The sequence below is a fragment of the Acanthochromis polyacanthus genome, chromosome 14 (genome assembly GCF_021347895.1).
Source record: "Acanthochromis polyacanthus isolate Apoly-LR-REF ecotype Palm Island chromosome 14, KAUST_Apoly_ChrSc, whole genome shotgun sequence".
Classification (NCBI taxonomy): Eukaryota; Metazoa; Chordata; class Actinopteri; family Pomacentridae; genus Acanthochromis; species Acanthochromis polyacanthus.
In genome coordinates, this window is record NC_067126.1 from 35,818,140 (window position 1) to 35,841,300 (window position 23,161).

Genomic DNA, 23,161 nt, shown 5'->3' on the forward strand with positions numbered 1-23,161 from the left:
TGCTTTGCCTCCTCTCTGCCTGTGCAGCCTGTAATGACTGAGAGAGGAATGCTGCTGCTTTTATATAGGCCTCTAAAAATAACTCACCCCTCAGCGCCATCTAGGGCCGGACTGACAGCCCCTACCGGCCAATCCCGGCCCTGCTTCACCGCCGACTCCGCCCACTCCCTCTGTCTCAGCGCCTCCTTAATTGGACGCCAGTGACATCATCAACCCCATTTGCCTTATTAGGTCACGCATGAAATTGATTGACAGCTGGCTCCGCCCCCTCGCAGCGCCGGTCGCCTGGATTGCAGCGGGGTCCAGTCTGCTGCTGCTGGAGGAGCAAACCTGGCAACCTGGCGGCTCGAGCGGAGACCGATTGGCAATCTGGCAATGCGGAAATAGATCTGGCGCCCCCCCACCCTCCCTCCCGATCCCGGACTGAGGAGAGAGGCGTGACAGAGCCAAGCAGAGAGGAGAGGGGATTGCACTGACAAAGATAAAATAATCAACACTTTTCTTTTCCTCTTTTTCTTTTTTTTTTAAATTGAAAGTGCTCAGGTGCGCACGTCTGCAGCTGGGCTCCTCCGGCGGTGGTTTTCTATTTATTTGTCAAGTCTAAGAAGAAGAGGAGAGAGGAAAAAGAAGAAGTGCGTTTTTATTCTCGTTTGGATTCCGGACTTCTTTCTTTACGGACTTCTTTTTCTTTCTTGCATCAAGCATGGATGTGTTGGCGAATTACAGTATTTTCCAGGAACTCCAACTCGTTCATGACACTGGTTATTTCTCCGCGATGCCTTCCCTGGAGGAGAACTGGCAGCAGGTCAGAGAATGATGCCGTTTGTATCACTCTGTTTTTTTTTTGTTTTTTTGTTTTTTATCTAAAAAGGGGGGGAAAGACTGTGCTTAGAGTAAAAACTGGTTTGGGATGTTTTCCGTGAGCTGCTTTGGGGTTTCTTTGGGGTTTCTATCTGTGTGTTTTTGCGCTCCGGAGCCCCGTGTCTAGTTGCGTCTTTTTTTCTCGCTCACATGGAGCACGGCGAGGTCCGCTGACAGGAGAAAACACGCACACACGCACACACACGCACACGTAGAGGGAGTGGGGTGAGGACGGGGAGGAGAAGGGGGAGGATACAGAGAGCTTTACGCACTAATGGCACTAATGGACACAACAGCGTCTCCAAAAAAGAAAAAAAAAAGAAAATGCGTAAAAATACGCAGATTTACGCACGAACGAACGGTCCCTTAAGTGTACCTGAGCCACGCTTAAGGCTTAATTAAACCCCTTAAATCATTAATTTAAACGCAGGAGCATGACGCCATTGCTCTGTGAAATCCCTCATGATGGTCTCCAGGTTTTTAGAAAAGCCTCAGAAGAAGGTGCATCCACATAAACCGGAGGAAAACCTCTTAAATGCTGCGGGATGAAACCGTAAAACGCAGGTGGTGAAGCTGAAAACGCTGGTGTTTCTCCAAGGCTGAGGTTTTGGGGGATTTACAAGCCAGAGATGGGGCAAACATAAGAGCTGAGGGAGATCTCATTCAGCTGTTTTACCTTTTAAAGTTACTTACGTTGCTTCTATTTCACTTTAATCCCAAAATAAAACCTTTAAGAGGCTTTCGTGGGTTTGAAACAACAGATTTCTTGAAACTTTGGGTGTCTTTTTTTTGCTCTGTTGTATAGAATAAGACAGAATTTAAGCTGCTGAGACTCTTCAGTGAGAGTTGACTGGAGGTGGACGTGTTTTTTTTGGAGGATCTGAACGGTGGAGCTGCTGCTGTTTTTAGTATGTCTGCTGTGATCGATAGACTGGTCTGCTCGGATTATCTCCGTCTCTCTCTCACACACACTGGCTGTGGAAGATGGACACATGCCTAATAGCAAGTGACTTGTTCTTAAATAATATATCCACATCTGCCACTGTTTGTTTGCAGATAATCCTGCTGAATTATGCACATCACCCGGTGTAGAGCATACAGCAGACACAGCATAAACCTGTATTTAACATGTGAAACCTCTTTTTATTGCTTTAAAACAGATTAAAGGTTGATTTTCCACGTCCAACCGCATGAGTTTTTGAGGAAATCCATGTTTCAGAATCTCTGTGAGGATGGGAAAGCCTCAGAATGTGGCATAAAGAGCCTGTTTGAGCTTTTCAAGAAGAGAATTCAATAAGAGAAGTCTCCCCCCATTGAACTTGAGAAATGGAAGCTGTTAATTGGAAGCCATCTTCAGCCACATGTGTGAGTGCAGAAGTGTGTTTTCATGCTATTTAATTCTCAGTACACTCAGAGCCTCCCAGTGGAGCCCCGCATGGCTCAGAATCTGCTCACATGCTGCCGTTTTTTTGTCCGTTCTGTGTCTTTGAGAGGCTTGAACCTTGTGTGCGTTTGTTCCTTCAAACTGCCTTTCTCCTCCCCGACTGCCTCACTGACACCAATCCACACCGTCTCCTCCTATTTTTAGTGCAAACACACATAGTTTCATCCTCCTGTAACCTATTTTTCCTCGTCTGTTATCATATTGTTAATTGATTGAGGGCGGTTAAGGAGAGAAGCTAATTAGGGCCAGTCTGCAGCGTTCACTCCTCTGGGTTTGTGAGAAAACGATAAATGTGGAAACCTGACTTATTGGTTTCCTTATTAATGTTTACTGATGGACATTCAAGGCACATGTTCCCATAGCAAATCTTGCAAAATTAAACCTGCAATTTGCAGAAATAACACCATGAACTAAGAAACCCGAGCAGCAGCAGATTGCATAACATCTGCTTTTACTGGGAGTCAGTAACACACCTCCTCAAAATGTGCAACAAACGCTACAATCATCCAGGTAAACAGTTGCCTACGCCACACGGAAGGAGCTAACGGTGCCCTCTGGTGGACAGGTTGGTCACAACAGCACAACTGCCAATAGAAACAATCTCAGTAAACAGGCCTTTAATCTTATAAAACTCATTAACTGAGCATTCACAGCCTTCTCCAGATAATCCACAGCAATTCTCATAGATATTTTGGCTGAAATTAAATGCAACATAAAGGGTAGTTAGTTATTTTCAATCATATTTTGCCGGACTAATTAACACAAAATGCCCCGCAGGTAGGGCAGATGACACTCCCGACTACCAGTGTTCTCCTCTCTGTATTTTTGTGCAGAATAAGTTAATCCATTGGCTTTAAGCGTTGCAGGTTTAGAGCAAAGGTTAGATGCTGTATCTGTTTTAGATCTGGAATGAAGATGGGGTTGTAAACGCTTACAGGGTCTGAGGATCAGACTAATTCCTGGGTAGGTACTCAGGAAGAATCTGGGGTGCTGATAAAATCACAATTTGAGGGATAACCTCCCTAAACTGAGTTAATTTTTGAGAGTTTAGGCGATATTTGTGAAAAACTTCTGTCACTGTAATAGGAAATGCTCTTCTAAGATGCATTTTATATGGATTTTTTTGCACGGAGTTACTTTTAAAGTTGAATATAGTCTTTTTATTTTCCCCCCTTATGGATATTGTATATAACTAACTAACTAAAGGGTAGTTAGTTGTTTTCTATCATATTTTGCCAGACAAATTTACACAAAATGCCCCTCAGGTAGGGCAACTGTAGCCCAGCAGCTGTTTGTATCACTCTGTGCAGAACAGCCTCCTCTAATTACCCCTCCCTTGTGATTGGGTAATTAGCTTTGACTGATTTTCCCACCTACGAATCAGGAAGGTGTAGCGACGACATGTCAATTTGTCTTTAAACTAGAAGCCTTTCATACAGAGATGTCAGCTGTTTAAGATCTTGGTTACCGTGGTTACCTGTTCCATATTCAATGCAGAGATTGGTCCAAGGTTAGCTTAGCTTAGCACAAATACTTAGATCAGTGAAACTCTGCAAAAGTTGTTCTATGAAAGCGTTCTATAATAATAATGAATCATATAACTGCATGTAATGTGAACTGACAAACCCGCTGACAATGAATTACCCTCTGAGCTTTCGGCTTCTTTTAGTTTGAAGTTTTGTTTATTGTGGGACACTTATTTCATCGTCCAGGCTCGGCTGTTCCAGCATCTGTTTGCAGTAAATAAGAACCAATAACACCAGGTAGAACACCTGCCCAGCACCAAACAGCAGCTAGACAGATTAGCAGCTAGCTCTCGGAGAAAATGAGGAGACAGATATATTCAGGAACTGGTGGAGCCCAAAGCAGAGAACATAGAAAATAATAAACTGTATTTTATATGTTGTATTTACACTAATTATGTAGCAAGAGACATGACTAAGCTGTTGGTTTTTCAGGCCTCGGTGTGTGGATGGAGGAAGCTCACAGCTACCACCATTTACAAAAGCATGAAATGTCAATGTGCACATGTGTGTACCTGATGTGGAATTTTTTGCACCCTACTGACCAAAAATATGATTTGTTAAGACTTACAGTTGCTTCTGCTTTCTTCACATGTAACACCTGAGTGTGTTAAAGCCCAGGTGATTCACAGATGTACTGGCAGCTGGTTGACAAGATGTTGTGAAAGTGATGAGTTTTAGTTTTTACTTTCAGTGAAACCTAGCACTTCCCCCTACTTCTAGAGTTTGTGCTAAGCTAGGCTAACAAAAACGGTACATCCCTTTGTACTGAACACTAGGAGTTCACTCTGCTACTGATTGTTGATAATCAAAGAGACCAATCACTGATAAATGTGGAACCAGTAACATTTTCTGAAAGATAGTGGTAAGACAGTTATTTTCTTTCTTTTCGTGGAAGCTAGCAGTTTCCCCCTGCTTCCAGTGTTTATGCTAAGCTAGGCTAACAACACCCGGACACCTGTCTGTGCTCCAAACTTGGGGTCGGCTGATATGTTCTTTTTTTTTTTTCAAGGCCGATACTGATTGTTAATCATCAGAGAGACCAATGACAGATAAATGTGTAACTGATGCACAGGAATGTATAATTTGCTATAAATGATAAGACATTTTTTTCTCTTATTCTTTTAATGGAAGCTAGCAGTCGCACATTTGTGCATTTAATCTGATAGTTAAGGTCAGAAAAGTGCTGAATATTGGCAGCAGTCAACCACACTGAAAACACACAGATGAAACTGATTTCATGTGTTTTTCCATGTGACTACAGGTACGACATCAAACCGGCATTCAACATGTCAGAATATTCTTTACTTGTGGACAAATCTTGCCGTGTTTGTCGAATGTTTGTCAGACAAATAACCACGTGAGTTTGCATGTTTGCCAGAGGGGGCGTTTTGGCTGTAAACTTGGCGTTTCGGGGAGGAAAACGGCGGCTTATTGTGGATGGATGGCCGAGACTGAGAGCAAAAGATGTGTTTTGTCAAATTTATCTGCACTAGCGGCGACACAGACACAGACACACACACACACACACACACACACACACACACACACACACTGAGCGCAGGCACACCCACATTTTATCCACTCTTGTTCCTTCTGGCTCCTTCATTCACTCCATCACGCGCACACACACACACACACACACACACACACACACACACACACACACACACACACACACACACACACACACACACACACACACACACACACACACAAACATGCTCGGTTGGCATGCACTAATGGAAAGCTATGGTCTGGCAGGACTCATCCCGCCACTTTCGACAGTAATTGGCCGTTTGCTGTCAGACGGACAGAACAACACACACGCACAAACAACACACACACAGACACACATACACAGACAACACAGACACTAGCAGCCTGATTTGTGGCTGTCATTTATCTGTCCTGACTGTCCCTGTGCTCATGCTCTTTGTTTCCTCATACAGGCTGCTTCTATCAGCTGCTTTATTTGCATCACGACTAAACATGTGGAAAACGGACTCTCCCGCCTGTCCGTCAGAGCCGTCGCCTCTGACAGCGCGAGTCCGTGTCGTGCGTATAATTGCCGCATCTTTGCAGGTCTGGATTGATGCGGCGGGCTTTGGGGATTTGCGTGTGTTTGTGTGAGCGGCGGCCGAGGATCAAATGGCAAACCCAGGCTTCCCAATTAGACGTAATCCATTTATTTCAAAGCAGAGCTGCCCCAAAAGTCTGATGAATGAGAGGGAGGCGGTGAAAACAGTTGGCTTGATAAAAGGTTGAAACTGAAGCGGGAGGTTCGGGTTTCAGGATGATACAGTGTGGACGATGTCTGCAGGTATGAAGTCTGTTTAAAAGACTAACGGTGCTTTCAAACGTCTGACTCACGTCGGCTCTTTCTCATCTCGTCTCTTCGTTTACACGCTCGGTGTGTCTGTAGTTCTTTTCAGGCTGATTGATTTATTTGCTGCGGTGTCATTACAGCACTATGCTACACCGACCGGCTCTGTGCTCCTCAGATAGTGTCTCCATCAGGCCAGACGAGCCTCAACCCAGCGTCTGACTGCAGTCTGTCACTATACTGCACTTTATGATTGCAATAATTCCTGCAGATGCACACAGAGCCGCAAAATTCTCAGTGTTTCAGCAAAAGAAACGCTCACAAATGTAATTTCTGCTATTATTCACATTAACCCTCTGAACCACAAAACCTGCCGCTGGCTTTGAAAAGCATGTCGTCTTTTAAAATTTGCCAAAATTGCACCATTTATCAGAGCCAGAAACTGTGAAAGCAGAAAGAATTTGCCAGATTTTCAGCTTTCCAGCCATCCTTAAACGACTCATCTGTGATTCCTTTGGAAAATATAACCAAATGTAAGCTTAAAATCATAATATTTCACCTAAATCACTTCATTCTACATGTACAATTAAAAGTTTTGCCAAAAGTAAACTGTTTGAACAAACTTGATTGTGTACAAATCAAAAAATTCAGTGCTGTTTGGTGCAACTGAAAAACCATTTAGGTTGAACTGCAGGTAGTGTTTACACAGAGCAGATATGAGTAAGGATACAAATTTAAAAAACATAGGTAGTAATCCACGTTTGTGCTGTTTTCATTGAGGTGCAGGACTTTGTATTGCAGTAACAACTGATCCCACAGTGAGTAGAAATGAGACAGGAGCAGAAAACAACCAGAAACTAATTAAAGTTCAGAGGGTTCAATTAGAAATTTCAGATGCAGTCATAAAAGATACGACTTTGACCCCCAAGAGGTGCAAATTGGAACACACTTTCCTCTAATATGTCCCGTCAGACTGAGTTTATTTTCAGGTTATATAACATTAAAACAAGCTCCATCATTTTTAATCTGTGTTGATCATTTCGGACACTAATCTGTATGAAATGAAACCATTAGTAATGTCGTCATCGAGGCTTCAGACCGATGGATTGTGTTGGTTTCACTAAGCAGCCTGTCGTATGATAAAGGTTAATCGCTTCAAGTCCAAGCCTCTAATTCCAGCATCTTAAAATTGTAGATTTTTAAGTTTCTTTCCTCCTCTTTGACAGTAAACTGAATGTTTTTGGGTTGTGGACAAAACAAGACTTTTGAACATGAATCGACGCTTTTCACCGTGAGACCAAACAACTAATCAAACCACAGAGGAAATGAAACAACAAAAAAACCAATCACCAGCTGCAGCTCTGTAGTTTGGGTTCAAAAAACACATTTACAGATCAATACAAAACATATTTCTACAAGTTGTTGCAAAATAACACAAAAAGTTGCCAAGTTTGTTTGCAGCTTTGCAGAAATCCTGCTGCTGACATTTACTGGGGTTTGTGGAAGTAGTTTTTCTATTAAATTCTTCTTCAGAAATGTTTGAAACACAAAGAAATAAACAAGCAAAGTATTTCTTCAGGTTCAGTGCTGAAGCTCAGATACTGCATTATTAGTACAATGGAAGCAATAAAAACCAGACATAGCACTACAGCAGCTGCAGACTCCAGCGCGTTAACAGACTGAGCAGGTTGTTGCAGCTTCTCTTTTCCAGCGTCTGTTGTTCCGTCTGCTTCTCATCTCTCCACTAACCTGTTAACCTGCTGCATGGACCGTTGCATGCACCGCTTCTTTCTGTCTCTTCCTCGCTCTGTTTTTCTCCCCCGTGTGGCTCGGGGCAGGCCCAGGGAAGTTTGACAAGATAATGAATCGCCATGCATGCTGCAGTTTTTCACATTTCACAGCCCAGTAACTCTGTATGTAGGATGGAGGGGAGAAAACACCAGCAGACACAGCAAATGCAGTACAGGTGAAGAAATGCAGATGAAAGCTGGTCAGAGAAGATGTTTGTCCGTCTTTTTTTTTGTCTCTCTGTCCGTCCGGTTGTGTTACCGCAGACACACACCGGGTTATGTAATTGTCTGCGGAGCACAGCTGCTTCCTCACAGTCACAACAAGACGGACAAAAACAAAGGAATGGAGAGAAAATGATGAAAGAGACGACGGAAGAGGTGAAGAGGAGGAGGAACGTAGCCGCTGCTTATGTAAGATCTGATATCAGAAGATAAACCTTTATGAAGACAACTTCAAGCTGAATTCATCATTTTGTTGAATACATCAACCAGAACTTCAGTGCAAACTGTCTGCTTGAACAACAAACTAATAAATCAACCAGTTTAGTAAGAAAAAATGGATGCAAACCGAAATTCTTGGTTGAATTGCAATATGCCGGTTGCAGCTTTTTAAATGCAGATTACTTTTCTTATGTATCATAATGTGAATTTTCCTGAAAGTGTCTCCTTTAAACAACGCTGAAGTCTTTTTAAAAGGCAACTTCAAACTGAATTTATAATATTTTAAACTAGAACTTACATTACAGTGCTACAACACATTTTCTGAAACAATAGACTCCATTTTTAACCAATTTTGTAAGAAAAAATGGATGCAAACTGGAATTTCTTGCAAAATTCTAATAAGCTGGTTGCAGCTTTTTAAATGCAAAAGATTTTTTAGCTGCCACATATAAAATTCTTAATCATATTCTCTTTTAAATAATGTTTAACTCTCATTTTCGACTCCAACATGCTACCAGCTCTCAGAACTGCAGCTTCTACCATCACTTAAAAACGAAAAACGTAAACAAATTTGACACAAATGCAGCATTCAGAATCAGATCTAGCCTATGTAACTCTCATAGTTCCCACATTTTAATATAATGAGAAAGTAATTAAACCGTAAACAGCGAAGTATTTGACACTGATTTTACCAACAAACCAACCAACTCCAAACACGTTAACACTAGAACCAGCAGTAATAATAACAATGGCATTCTTTTCAGTGTATTTATCCTTAAAATTACATTTGCTAATGACAAAACTGGAAAACAGTGCATGGTTGCCAGCCGTAGCGCAGCTGTTTGGCTTTTTTAATCATATTGGAATCCTGGGGAGGAGTTGGGCTTTAATTCTGAACTGAATCTTTCAGGCTGAGGTCGATGAGCAGAACTTCAGTGTCTTTATGTGTCGATCCTGTGATTGATCGGCCTTTAGCCCGCTGCATGCTGGGAAAGACTACAACCCACTGAACAGGACCTGGATGGATGATAGAAGGCTAAAAAAAACAGCTGATTAGGAAACATTTCCCTCCATTAGTGCTGTCAGAATTATCTTGATTAGGAAATCCTGAATTTACATGTGTGATTCCTACCAGTATGTAAATATTAAGACACATCTAAAAACATTTTAAGCCCTTGAACACCAGCCACCTCTTCACTTCTTACAGTGTGGAGCTCGGTGCCAACATGAGCCGCTCTAATCACTGCATTCATTCATTCTCTTTCTTTTTTTTCTCTTCTATCTCGCTCCCAAACACACAGTTATTGTCTTTTCCTCATAATTTGAAATCACTGGAGTCAAACAGACACACACACACACACACACACACACACACACACACACACACACACACACACACACACACACACACACACACACACACACACACACACACACCCGTGCAGACACACACAGCCGCACACGTTAGCCCGGGAAGCCATAATTCAGTAAGTGAATAAGGCATTCAGTCTACGGCGGCAGAGATTAGATAAGAAAGTGAGCAGTCAGACTGCCGCGGCAGGAAAGCAGAACAAATGAGTTGCACTCGTGATGGAGAGAGCTTCCACTGTGAAAGCCATAGCCCTGATCTTTCAAGATGAGTGGTTTTCTATGGAGGGCAGCTCTCCAGCACTATTCACCATGGAGCCCGATTACTACAGTTTACAAGGAGATTTAGCCATTCATCTCTTCATGCTTCAAGCGCACGCTGGATATCTGCTATTGTGGACTGTATCATCCTATTATATGTCATGTGTTGCACATATATATTGATTTTTTACCCCCCTCCTGTTTATTAAAGGCCGTTATAGGAACTGTGCTTGTTTGCTGTCAGATGTGAAGACTGTTATCAGTTTCATGTCTGTTTAGCTCAAAGACTGGAAGCTGGGGGATAAATACTGCCAGCCCTGTTTATCTGTGTGTAACTGTACTGCCGTTTTCATAGTGAGATGTTTAGAAGTTCTGGACATATTTTGTGGCTTTTAAAGCTTTAAGATTGAACTCCTGATAGTCGTCTGCATACAGCATCAAACTGAGACGAGCCATTACAAGTTTGGGGCTGAGACACGCCCACATTTAGACCAATAAATCCACATTAAGCTTACATGTTGGTTTTAATTAGATTTACACTTGCAAAGTAGGGCTCGTCCGAATAGCAGTTTCTTTGCTCTGGATATTCTGGCATAATTAATAACAAATATCTGAATATCTGGGGTTATGACAGAATGTTATTCATTTCTTTATATTTGTTTCTTTACTTATTAACACAGTAAAGGTCATTCAAACAAACTCAAGTACAAATTCAACACTAATACTTTAGAAAGTGACACATTTACCGAATGAATTCTATTCTATTAAAAATATAATACATATATATCATTTATAAATAAGACAGGTAGTGCAAAACAGCAGCATATATTTACAAGAAGGGGCATTTCAGTCGCCTGCCTACACTGTCTTCCTGTTATGTGCCAGAAAAATGAGCATGTTTACATTTCCAGGCAATAGTGAACTCCTGGTTTTATTCACAGTGTAGCCAGCCTGGGAGAATCTGAATATTTGGATCTCAAATTCAACATCCGGATACCACCACAACGACTGAATATTCGGATGTTTGGGTCCAACTCTACTGCAGTGATTAACTGATTCATCAAATGGAACAAAAGTGAATCTACAGTCTGCAACTATTTCAGTTTTGCGGAACCCAAATCTGCAGAAAACACGCAGGAAAGGAAGTTGGGTTGAATTGGTAGCATTAGAGCTGGAGTGCAGGACCTTTGCATATAAATGAAGATCCATTAAGTTCTCGCCATGCTGGTGCAGTGATGGCGATGCGTTTGGTTTTCCAGAGCCGAAGAGGGAAGCAACTGGAATGGCAACTAGGACTATAGCAGAAGAACCTAGGAAGTCTTCAAGAAAAGTTTCTGAAGCTCCCGCCGTTCAGACAAAGGATTGTTGTTTGTCAAAGAAAGCGTCGGAGCGTTTATGCTTTCACTCTCACGGCCAGAAGGGGGAGACAAAAGTTTCGTGCTTTAGCTTCATCATTCTGTCTGGTTATCGGCTAATAGTCACGACACACTTGTGTGGCCAAACAAGATGAGATTTTTCAATGACTGCACATTAATGCACCATTTTTCCATTTATTTTAAATGTAAAAATGATCTATGCGTGTATAGGAAGAAATCTATTTGTGTGGGCTACTTATAGACGTTATCTTTTATATCTGGAACGCAAGAGACCGACTAAAGGATTAACAGCACTAAAGTCGTTTTCTAGTTCTGTCTACTTGACCAGGCCACATACCTGCATTATTATCGCTCTAATGTAAAAGAAATCTTCTCTAGGTCTTTTTTTAAATATCTCCTTTACACCTAACTATTTAAAAAGCAAACATTAATTTGATCTCTTGGGTTGACATAATAATGCGGGTAACTGCATCAACTCAATGTTAACTCTCTTTTCTGTGTTTGTCGACTTAAAATGAAATCGAAGTTGAGGTCATTTAATAAAATTGGCATTTTTCTTGATCTTGAGTTCAGGATTTCAAGTGGAACTAAAATCAGTTCCACAAACTCAATGCAGTTTGTTGGTTAAACATAATAATTTTGTAAAAGCTCGAATTGATGCATGTTTTTTTCTGTTGTTGTGTCTAGACATGATTCTTTTTGACGCTGTATTGGGCATTTAGGAAGTTATTTCACCATAGAGCAGCCCAGAGTGTTTGATTTGACTCAGTTTCTATCAGAGGAATCCCCCTGGTGATCGCAGGTTGAGCTGTGCTGAGACAGACACACACAGGTGTGTTGTGTTGTGTGTCTTTGTGTGTCCACATCCTGCTGAGCCAGTGTTTGCAGACCAGTTGGCTCAGGGATAAAGCCTTGTGACCTGGCATCCATCCAGGCCTCCCATTCTCTCCTCACCCAGCTCTCCTCTCTCTTTCTTTTCTTCTCTGCTCCCCATTCTCTCCCAAACATTCTTTTGTTTCTGCACATTCATACAAAACGACGTGGAAATGCACGAGATCTGAAACTAAAGCGAGGAGTTTTTCCTCTGGACTGCGGTGGAAAGGTTGATGCGTCGTATGAAAGGCCGATGGAAACACATTTTCCAGATAAAGAATGATAGTGTAGGACCTGCTTCCTCTTCACTTTTCTTCTTCTTCTTGTCTTTTGTTACAGCAGGAGCAGGACATTGTCAGAACTCGCCAAAATAAAAGCGGCTGACAAAATCTGTCCGTATTTCTTAAATGCTAATGTTAAAATAAGCATCACTGAAGCATCACAGTGCACCAGAAGTGTTGTGTGGAGAATATTCACACTCCTTACATCACATTTTACACCTTTTTTTTAAATTTGCAGACCCTCTTTGGGCTGCAGCTCTTTGGGTTGTCCTGAAACAACCGTCACCAGGCAACTCACACATTGTCTGTGTGCGCATGTATGTTTGCATGTGTGTGTTTGGGCAATGACATCATTCATAGTGTGCAGAGGATGTTGACAGTGGCAAAGGAAATGAGTGTGTGTGTGTTAGTTGGCAGTGCACTGTGCAGGATGCACTCACACATCACTGGTTCCACAGAGATTTGGTTCGAATTGTGTGTAAAGTTGGACCTAAACTAAACAAAACTAGAAGAAAAGTGGCAGAGTGCCTCCTCCACCAAAGCCAAGCCTGTATTTTGCAGTTTTAACTAAACTGTTCCAGATCTGCACTGAAATTTAAGAGGTTCTTTCTTTGCCCAGGCTCCACCTCTCCGCCCAGTTTTATCAAATTCGGCTGTGTAGTTTCTGCTAACAAACAGACAAACAAACAGCAAACCTCCACCACGGTGCAGCATCCGTAGTCTTCCTCATCACCAATGTCTGATTAAATCATAACTCAGGAACTCGTGTGTCCACATTGCAAAGGTTTCTGTTCATGAATGATAGTGCCGAGAGACAAAAAGTCTTCAAAGGTGAGAAACAAAGATCTGATGTGTTTGTTAGAAAAAAGAAAGATATGGCTAAATTCATCATAATTTTGCAGTAATATTCACTAATACAATAATCCTGCAACTGATGGTTTCCATTGTTGATTTTTCTGTCGGTTATTTCATCAACTAATCGAGCAGTCGTCAAAAAAACATCAGAAAATGATGAAAAAATATCGATCAGTGTCTCCCAGAGCCAAAGGAGACGTCCTCAAACGCCTCGTTTTGCCCACAAACCAAAGATATTCAGTTTACTGTCATTTGTCAGTATATTCAAATTTAAGAAGCTGGAATCAGAGAATTTATACTTACTTTCTTAAAAAAAAAAGCACACACAAATTGATTAAATGATCATCATAATAGTTGATGTAAGTCAGCAGTGCAAATGAGAAATCCAACAGAAATGAAACAACTATTTCTTTGTTTTGTCTGATTTTAAATTGAGCTTGAACAAGATTGTCAATTTACTCAAGAAAACTTGTACAATCGTTGCGTTCCAGATACTGCTGGAAGCCCCCAGTGTGTCAGTGTGATAAAGGCTCTGCTGAAGGCTTTCATTAGAGATGTCAGCACAGATAATAGAGTTTACTGTACCCTGGTAGCGTGGAGGTGTGACTGTGATGTCTGTCAGACAGAGCCGGAGTCGTGGAGTCGCGGTGCGGTCGGTCGGAGCGTGCCGCGCTTTGAATGCGCCTTTCTGCATGCATGGCTGGTTTGTGCGTGTGCACGGAGCGGGACAGTAAATGGGTCAGATGCAGCGGAGGAGGATGACCTTGGGAATTTGTCCTGTTTTTCTACACGCCTCTGCATTTCTTTGTCTCGGCTTGGAGGAGGTGGGGGCGACAGATTTGCCACAAAAGAAGACAGAAAATGAAAGAGTCTTCCTCACACTGCTGCCAAGTTGGAAGTACACTAATTGTGCTAATTGTCTCTAAATTGGAACTAAGAAAACAAACTATTTCCTCTCGCCAGCTGTCTTTAATTCCATTGCAATAACGCTGAACACAACAACCTGTCTTGCCTTCACATTGCAGCTCCTTTCCTACTTATGAAGTTTGTCAGTTGAACACTGTTTGTGAACCTCAGCTGCATTGGCTTCAGCTGGTGTCTCTTCTGCGTGCTATCATTGGCTGAATCCACCTGATTTAATCATTAAATACATCAAGGCGGTCAAACTCATCTTAGTCCAGGTTCCACTTTCAGCCCAGTTTGATCTCCAGTGGACCGGACCAGTAAAATCACAGCATAATAACCTTTAAATAACCACAACTCCTAATGTTTCCTTTATTTTAGTGCAAAAAAAATCACATTTACGGAGTTATCTTTTTGCAAAACATCATGGACAACCTGAAATTTCTTAAGAAAAATGCATTCAATTTCAACAACATTCAGCCTCAGTTTATCATATTACAACTTCCAGATCACAGTGTCCACAAAGGAACACAACATTTAGTCATCTGGAACTGACCCATAGAGGATTTTACTAAAACAGGACAAAATATTACAAAAATGAGACCCAAAATGACAAAAAGGAGAAACATAATGACAAGATAAGCGGATCAAAACAGAGAAAGAGACAAAACATTGACAAAAAGACGACAAAAGTGAGAAGCAAAATGGCAAAAACAATAGACAAACAACAGAAGCGAGACAAAAAAAACACAAAATGACCAACAATCTAGTGTTTTACTTTATGATCAAAACAACTTGTCATGGTCTAGAAATAATTTTAAATGTATAGTTTTACTAATTTACAATCTGCCCTTAATGTCTACACTTTGAGGACCGGATTGGGCCCTCTGGCAGGCTGATTTTGGCCTGCGGGCCACATGTTGGACACCCCTGAAATACATCAAACAAGCAGGGAAAAGCTGCAGAACCAGTGAGGGTAAACGTCTGAGTCACCTACTTAATCCACGTTTCGTCTTTATCTGCAGCATTACGTGATCTGAGTCAGACTTAATCGGATTTAAAGTTACTATCACTGATATATTTTCCTTTATGACGCCCATTAGCTGAACTGTTCCGTTCCCTGAAGTCCAAACGGGACTCCTATCAGGACAATAATAACAGTAAAATTATTGATCATCAGCGTTTAAGCCGCTGTCCATCGGGTCACTGTTTTTCAATATTTGTCATAATTGCAGGTTCTAAATGAGGCCAGCTGTGCTGCTCTAAGTGGACAAATGGTTGCGGTGTCTGGCCCGACACTGCCATGCCTGCTATACCAGGATATGTGGGTCGCCAGCTATTTTAATCCACAATGTTGCCAGGAATACCTGAGGGAATAGACAAGTGCTGCAGAGTGTGTGCATGTGGACAAATGTGTTCCCGATCCATACGTACATGTGCTGGGAACGGGGAATCTGTAGACGTCTAATATCCGGCAGGGCTCCTAAAAACGCACAGAGACCGAAGGGATAAATCTCGTCTTTTTGCTCCCTTTTTCGATTCCTTTGTGCATTCCGTCTTTTAATAGCTGGATAAAGTGTCGGAGACAGGCTTTAAAACGCCGCCGTGTATCTGATCAAACAGTGCAGGTGTCGTGAGGAACGTTCTGTGTCTGTCTGCTGTTTTTATGGCTAGATGACAGCACAAAGCAAAAGCAGAGATTAAAAATAAATATGATGCCTGCTAACCGAGTCCCCGAGCTGCTGCATTGAGACTCGATGTTTTATAGCTTGTAGGTGCATGAAAATAAAAATTTATTAACAATCCTCCATGAAAGATTTTATTATGTGAGCGGATGCACTGACAGAACAGTTTTAGGGACTGAGGTATCATTTATTTCTCTGATCATTTATTCCCCCCCTTAACTAAAATCACTTTTCAATTCATCAATTAATCCATTTACAGAGAATTACTCAAGAACTATCATGATAGTCTAGCAAATTTAATCTTTGTTTATACATTTTGTGTGCTCCATTGAGAGCATTCTCACTTTTTTGCATTAATGCTGTGCACACAGGACAATAAAACAAAATTTATGGTTAAAAATAAGCATTATTCCATCAATACATCCAACAAAAAAGAGGGTAACTATGAAAGCACATGAGCTATGATTGAAATCTATACATCTGAGCTGTGTGAAAATCGTGTTTAGGATGCACATTTAACTGAGATGTTTCTATAGCAAGGAGAGATGTAATCAGTTCAGGACTCAAACCGTTAAAATCAACCAGATCGGATAAATTCCAGAGATCCAGTGAGGCAGTGGATTTGTCTGACGTGCAGCAGAGATGTGAGATGAACATTCTGTACCTACAAGGGCTTCATGTGCATAAATATTAAAGAGTGCAAGTTTCCTTTCAGTGCCAGAGAGGACCGAGCTGCTCTCCTGTCCTGGGATGAGTAGTGGAGTTATCTGCAGAGGGAGGCAGACTATAAATACAATCATCACAGTCCAGGACAGGCAAGACACACCGTTAAAAAAAAAAAAGAAAGAAAAGTGTATTTGAGCTGTAGTCGAGTGCTGCTTCCAAGGAATCTCATTGGTCTTTCTGATTTGGTGGTGATGGCCTTTTGCTGTTGAGGCTTCTGTCTTATTCCCTTTAAAATGGTGTTACAGTTTTGACAAAAGTGCAAAAATGAAGTTTACATCTGACTTCAAAATGTCCGCATCTGCTCAGTTTTTCTTCTGTGGCTTTTCTTCGAGTTCGATTCCAGAGTAAAGGAAAGGAAAGAACAGTTAGTGTTCAGACAAAATCATGTTTTGTCTTCAAGGAAAGCAAACCTTTAATTTAGAAAAATTGGAAACTTCAAGTTTGCTTTCAAGTTACAGCATTGGATTTAGTACGTGGACGTGGAACCAGTGGCATTGATACGACTTGTTAAAACCCTTTAAACTTCAGTGTACCGCCGGCGGTACACCTACTAATTTGCATAGGAATTTCAAGAATGTCCGACGGGTGCAAACGCGATTATACAAACACTATACACCGATGGAAAGCTTAGATTCTCATGAATCCGCCGGTATAAACCACTTTCAGATGTGATTACCACAGCGGGTGAGAAAAACACATTTGTCCGACAAAAACAAATATTCATCCATCCGTTCTCTATACACGGCTTCAAAGCACACAGCGCGACTCACATTTCCGGGTTTATTATTACACACACAAAAAAAGATTCCACAAAAAACGGCCATAATCCAACCTTTTACATCCAGATGACACAAGCCAGTAAACTATTTTGTCCAAAACATGTCCTGAAGTCGGTATAAAATCCCCGAATCGGTCGTTTTCAAGGAAATGCACCTCCCGATGCGCGTCCAATATTCCCCGTATTTTTCATAATTTTTTTTATTTAAAAATAGAATATTAGCGATTTTTTTGTACTGAAAACGGCTGGAATTGACTGAAGCTTAAAGGGTTAACTTAATCTGGGTAAACTTAATCCAATTTATTTAGGTTGATCCAACAATTCACTTTTTCAGTGAAATGTCAAATGTTTAGACCTGCTCAGTGATTGTCGAATGTGAGTGAGGTTAGATGTTGATTGTCATTGGATGCTGCTATCTGGAAAACAACGGCCAAATGGAGAACAAAACATGTGATTGAACTGAGAAATCCTAGCCTAGCCGCGCTAGACCCAGCTCTGAAGACGCAAGGGTCTAGTTACCCTCAGTCAGCATCGAGGTTGGATGCTCCTAAGACTGGCCGGACGAATCACCATGAAGTGTAGAGTCAGAAGGCGGGCGTAACCAAGTGACGACAGAGGCGCGACGATTCTGACAGAAACAACCGGAAACAACTAGCCTAGCCGCGCTAGACAACCCACGGCAACGAATTTAATTCTCTGCCAGGGTCGACAACAAAAATGACAACAGTTGTTGAGCTCCATTAGCACCGACTCTGAATAATCTTTCTGTCAACATGTCTGTAATATACTTGAGCTTCACCCATTGACTGTATAAATAAGGCTTCACTGAACTCCCGTATCCTCTGATTTTCTGGCGCTCTAGGAACTACGTCAGCCTATTCGTTGCGCTGATCGGTTGTATACCTACACAATTGCTGCAGAGTGATTTGATAGACAACCTTTTAGCCCACCTCCCTCCCTGTCGAGAGTTCCTAGACCCTTACGTCTTCAGAGCTGGGTCTAGCGCGGCTAGGCTAGAGAAATCCTGCATTTAAAACACCAGTGAAGTCAAAAAGTGTGACAGTTTGGTCGTAGCGGTCTACGTTTGGACTCTGGGACTGGATGGAAGACCATTCCTGGCTATGTCCTCGTATCCCAACAGGCCTTTTCATGTTATAAGTATCTGTTGTTTAGCTCCAACATTCCATGAAGACACTCTTCTTGCTGTTCTTCAACAAAATAAGGAGTGATTGCTACTATGGCTTGCATTTGGTTGTGTATTTCATTGACAGATTGAACAGATCTTTCATGCTTGCAGGCTGAAGAATTCTATGAAGTATTTGTGTTTTAGAATTTGCAGGGGTTTATTTGGAATAGCATTCGTATTTTAAGTAGAGCAGCTATTTACAATTATTTTTATTGTTGACTGATCTGTCTATAATTTATTTTCTTTATTAGTTGGAAAGAAATTATGCAAAATGTTGCCATAAATGCAAAAAGACGACCTGAAATGTCCACAATTTTCTGTCAGACGAGTAAAGAAACCTGAAACTAGAGAATTTAGATTTTTTTTTACTTGGCATCTAATTGATTAATCGTCGCGGTTTGAATTTGAAGCATTGTTTACTGTCAGAAATACGACCGTGTTATGTGTTCAAATCAGCTTTATTGACCAAACTCGTAAACAAACCAGGAAGCTGCAGTTTGGTTTGTTGTAATTTGTTTATGTTGTCATTGCTTTGCATGTAAGGGCTGCTTGAGTTCAGTATGAGCCGGTTGGAAGACCTGCAGATCAGCTGATGTGGGATACTGCAGATCAAGGTGAGGAAGGTAATGTGTATAAAAGGCTGTCGTCTGCATAAATGTTTTAATTATACACTGATGTGCAGTTGTTTTTAATGCATATCAGGGAAGAACGTGGTAGTGATGTGATATTCTTTTGCTTTAATGACGTAGTCAACACAATATTTTTTAATTCTAGACCAGGGCTGTCAGACTCATTCTAGTCCAGGTTCCACATTCAGCCCAATTTGATCTCAAGTGGGCGGCACCAGTAAAATCACAGCATAAAAACCTGTAAACTGCAAATTCAACTCCCAATTTTCCAAGATACACAAGTATCTATATAGTATTTTACTTGTCCATGAAATGATCAAATGACAACAGTCAGACAAAAAAGGCAAAACTAAAAAAATCAGAAAAAAATAATTCCAAAAATCAGACACAAAATGACAAAAACGAGACGCAAAAATTACACAAATGACACTAAAGAGACAAAAATGACAAAAGCGAGAAACGAAAAACAACAAATAAAGCAAAACACAAAATGACGAAAACAAGACAACAAACACAAGTGAGACAAAAAAGGAAACACAATACGACAAAAACGAGAAAAAAACAACAAAAACATGAGACAAACGACAAAAGTCAGACATAAAACAACATAAACAAGACAAAATATTACAAAAACTAGACACAAAAGAACAATGAACAATCAGTATTTTACTTTATGATCAAAACAACTTGTCATGTTCTAGAAATTATTCTACATTTATAGTTTTACTAATTTAACAATCTGCACTTAATGTCTTCACTGGAATTTTTACACTTAGAGGTCCGGTTTTGGTCCGCAGTCTAAAAGACTCGTGTTCTAGATTGTTGCTCTGGTAAAAATTTGAAGACCAAACCGTTAATCGGCGAAAATAATCATCAGATAAATGCGTTTGACTTTAGATCTTTCAGTTTGTTGCAGTGTGGATGCTGTTCCCAGTCAGTTTAATCGCATGCGACCGTGGTAGAGCGGAATAGAGATGATGACTGGGAGCCCTAAAGCAGAGACAAAGACGCATTTTCAGATTTATGCACATTAGTGTGGACACGGCCTCAGTTTCCAGCTGGGTGAAAAGCAAACTTCACTTTGATGCCAATTGTAGACACGATGTGTGTGTGTGTGTGTGAGGGGAGACATCTGAATTATTTAAGGATGAACTGCAGGACACAGAAAAAAAGCGGAGAAAAAAAAAAAACAGAGAGTGTTTCTCTTTTAGCCCCGAGACTTTGCGATGCAGAACGAACGGTTTGGTTCGTGAGTCATGCGTCCACCCGCTTTGCTTTCCAGCAAGGCCAATGAGATCAGTGACTTCCTCAAAACACAAAGACCTCTGGAAGTAAAAAAGAGAGAGAGAGAGGGAGAGAGTCTGGTGTAAAAAAACAAAAAAAATGTGTGATGACAGCAGCAGCCTCCCTGGAGTCATGCGGGCGAACACAACGTCGTGCATGAAGCTCTCTGGTGGCCGCAGTAAACGCCTGTCACAGCTACACAAATACTTTTTATCCTCACAAGCAGCTGATGTACCGTCATGTAACTGAGATAATGAAGTGACTGCATCATTATTAGCCACTTCTGGATGGGTCAGGGCATAATTGTGGGACTTTTTGTATCATAGTTGCTGTTTTCAGGCCTAAAATCAATATGGCCGCCTATACCCAAACACCACATGGCATTTTTACACATTGTTTAGCTCATTATAAGGTTTCCATAATAAATAATCATAGAACTCGTAAATAATTTACCATAATGAGCATAAAATTCAAAAGTTTAATAAAAACGTGTGCAGGATATATCCCATGAACTTCACTGGCAATGAAAAATCAAAGTTTAGCAGCATTTTGGATGCAAATTAAAGGATTTGTTCACAGAATGAGTGAGTGCATTCGAAGAGCAAAATCTGGAATCATGATGGGATGGATGACGTGTATGGCACCCGGCAGTAAGGAATATTTTAACAAGTTCAGCTGTTAATATGTGGATGCTTATTGATAAAGCGTTGGATAATGGAAGTAAATATCTCACAGTTTTAAAGCATCTAACTCAGCTCTGCATCCCAGAATCCTTGGCAGTCCTGCTGTCAGACACATCTCCCCACCTTCACCGGGAATTCCCTGAACCTCGCTGCAGATTTGCGGTGGCACAAAGCAGTTGTGTGTTCAGATGAGCGGTGGATGTGAAAAGCGGCTGACAGCGACAGTCATGGCAGCGTCTGTCTCCTCTTTATTCTTGATCTCAAAAACGATCCGATCCGTGACTCAAACTTGTCAGACGAGACGAACCGCGAGTTTTCTGATCTGGTGCACCTCTAATGAGAACGAGAGAATGAGATCCTCACATTCTTTGGAGAGCGAATCTTATAGTTTGGTCTTTTATTTGCTCTCGTTCTAAACAAACGTGTGCAGCCATATGGAGCAGCAGAAAGCAGCTTTTAATGTGTTTTTCTTTAGTGAACTAATACAGTCCCATCAAGGAGATCTTCTGCAAAGAACACCTCGGCAAGACTATAGCAGACAAAACGATACAAAATGAAACAGTGAAATTACAAAAACACAAACTATGATACTGGAAAGCACCAAAACAATTCTCTAGAATCATTTTGCATAGGGGTGACCAACATGCGGCCCGCGGGCCAAAAGCGGTCCTCCAGAGAGTCCAATCCGGACCTCCAAGTGTTAAAATTACAGAGAAGACATCAAATACAGATTTTAAATTAGTAAAACTATAAATTTACAATAATTTCTAGACCGTGACAACTTGTTTTGACCACAAAGTAAAATACTAGATTGTTCATTGTTCTTTTGTGTCTCATTTTTGTAATATTTTGTGTCGTTTTTTTGTTTTTTGTCTTTTTTTGTCTGTTGCTTGTCTCGTGTTTTTGCCATTTTGTTTCTCGCTTTTGTCATTTTGTGTCTCATTTTTGTAATATTTTGTGTAGTTTTTTTGTTTTTTGTCTTTTTTTGTCTGTTGCTTGTCTCGTGTTTTTGCCATTTTGTTTCTCGCTTTTGTCATTTTGTGTCTCATTTTTGTAGTATTTTGTGTAGTTTTTTTGTTTTTTGTCTTTTTTTTGTCTGTTGCTTGTCTCGTGTTTTTGCCATTTTGTTTCTCGCTTTTGTCATTTTGTGTCTCATTTTTGTAATATTTAGTTTAGTTTTTTGTTTTTTGTCTTTTTTTGTCTGTTGCTTGTCTCGTGTTTTTGCCATTTTGTTTCTCGCTTTTGTCATTTTGTGTCTCATTTTTGTAATATTTTGTTTAGTTTTTTGTTTTTTGTCTTTTTTGTCTGTTGCTTGTCTCGTGTTTTTGCCATTTTGTTTCTCGCTTTTGTCATTTTGTGTCTCATTTTTGTAATATTTTGTTTAGTTTTTTTGTTTTTTGTCTTTTTGTCTGTTGCTTGTCTCGTGTTTTTGCCATTTTGTTTCTCGCTTTTGTCATTTTGTGTCTCATTTTTGTAATATTTTGTTTAGTTTTTTTGTTTTTTGTCTTTTTTTTTTGTCTGTTGCTTGTCTCGTGTTTTTGCCATTTTGTTTCTCGCTTTTGTCATTTTGTGTCTCATTTTTGTAATATTTTGCCTGTACTTGTTGTTTTTTCTCTGACTTTTGTTGTTTGGATTATGAAGTAAAATCCTATATGGTTCAGTTCCATATAGCTGTGACTAATATTATTATTATTATCTGTTTGTTTAAAAAGGGACCATGTACAATATTATTTTTTGTGTTCCTTTGTAGACACCAAATATTTTCAGAATGTACATTTTTGGACTAAAGCAAAGCAAATATTAGGAGTTGTGGTTATTTGTAGGTTATTATGTTGTGATTTTACCGGTCACTTGAGGTCAAAGTGAGCAGAATGTGGAACCTGAACCG

At 40.7% G+C, this 23,161-nt stretch overlaps 1 protein-coding gene across 1 annotated transcript in view; it reads left to right on the forward strand.

The window, feature by feature from the left end:
- The first annotated feature begins 266 nt into the window (after positions 1-266).
- The window catches only part of klf7b (Kruppel-like factor 7b), a 97,224-nt gene continuing 74,329 nt past the window's right edge, over positions 267-23,161 (forward strand). The window contains exon 1 of the mRNA XM_022199042.2: positions 267-805. Coding sequence (XP_022054734.1) covers positions 704-805 — 102 coding nt within the window. The 5' untranslated portion in view covers positions 267-703. The remainder of the gene's footprint in view (positions 806-23,161) is intronic.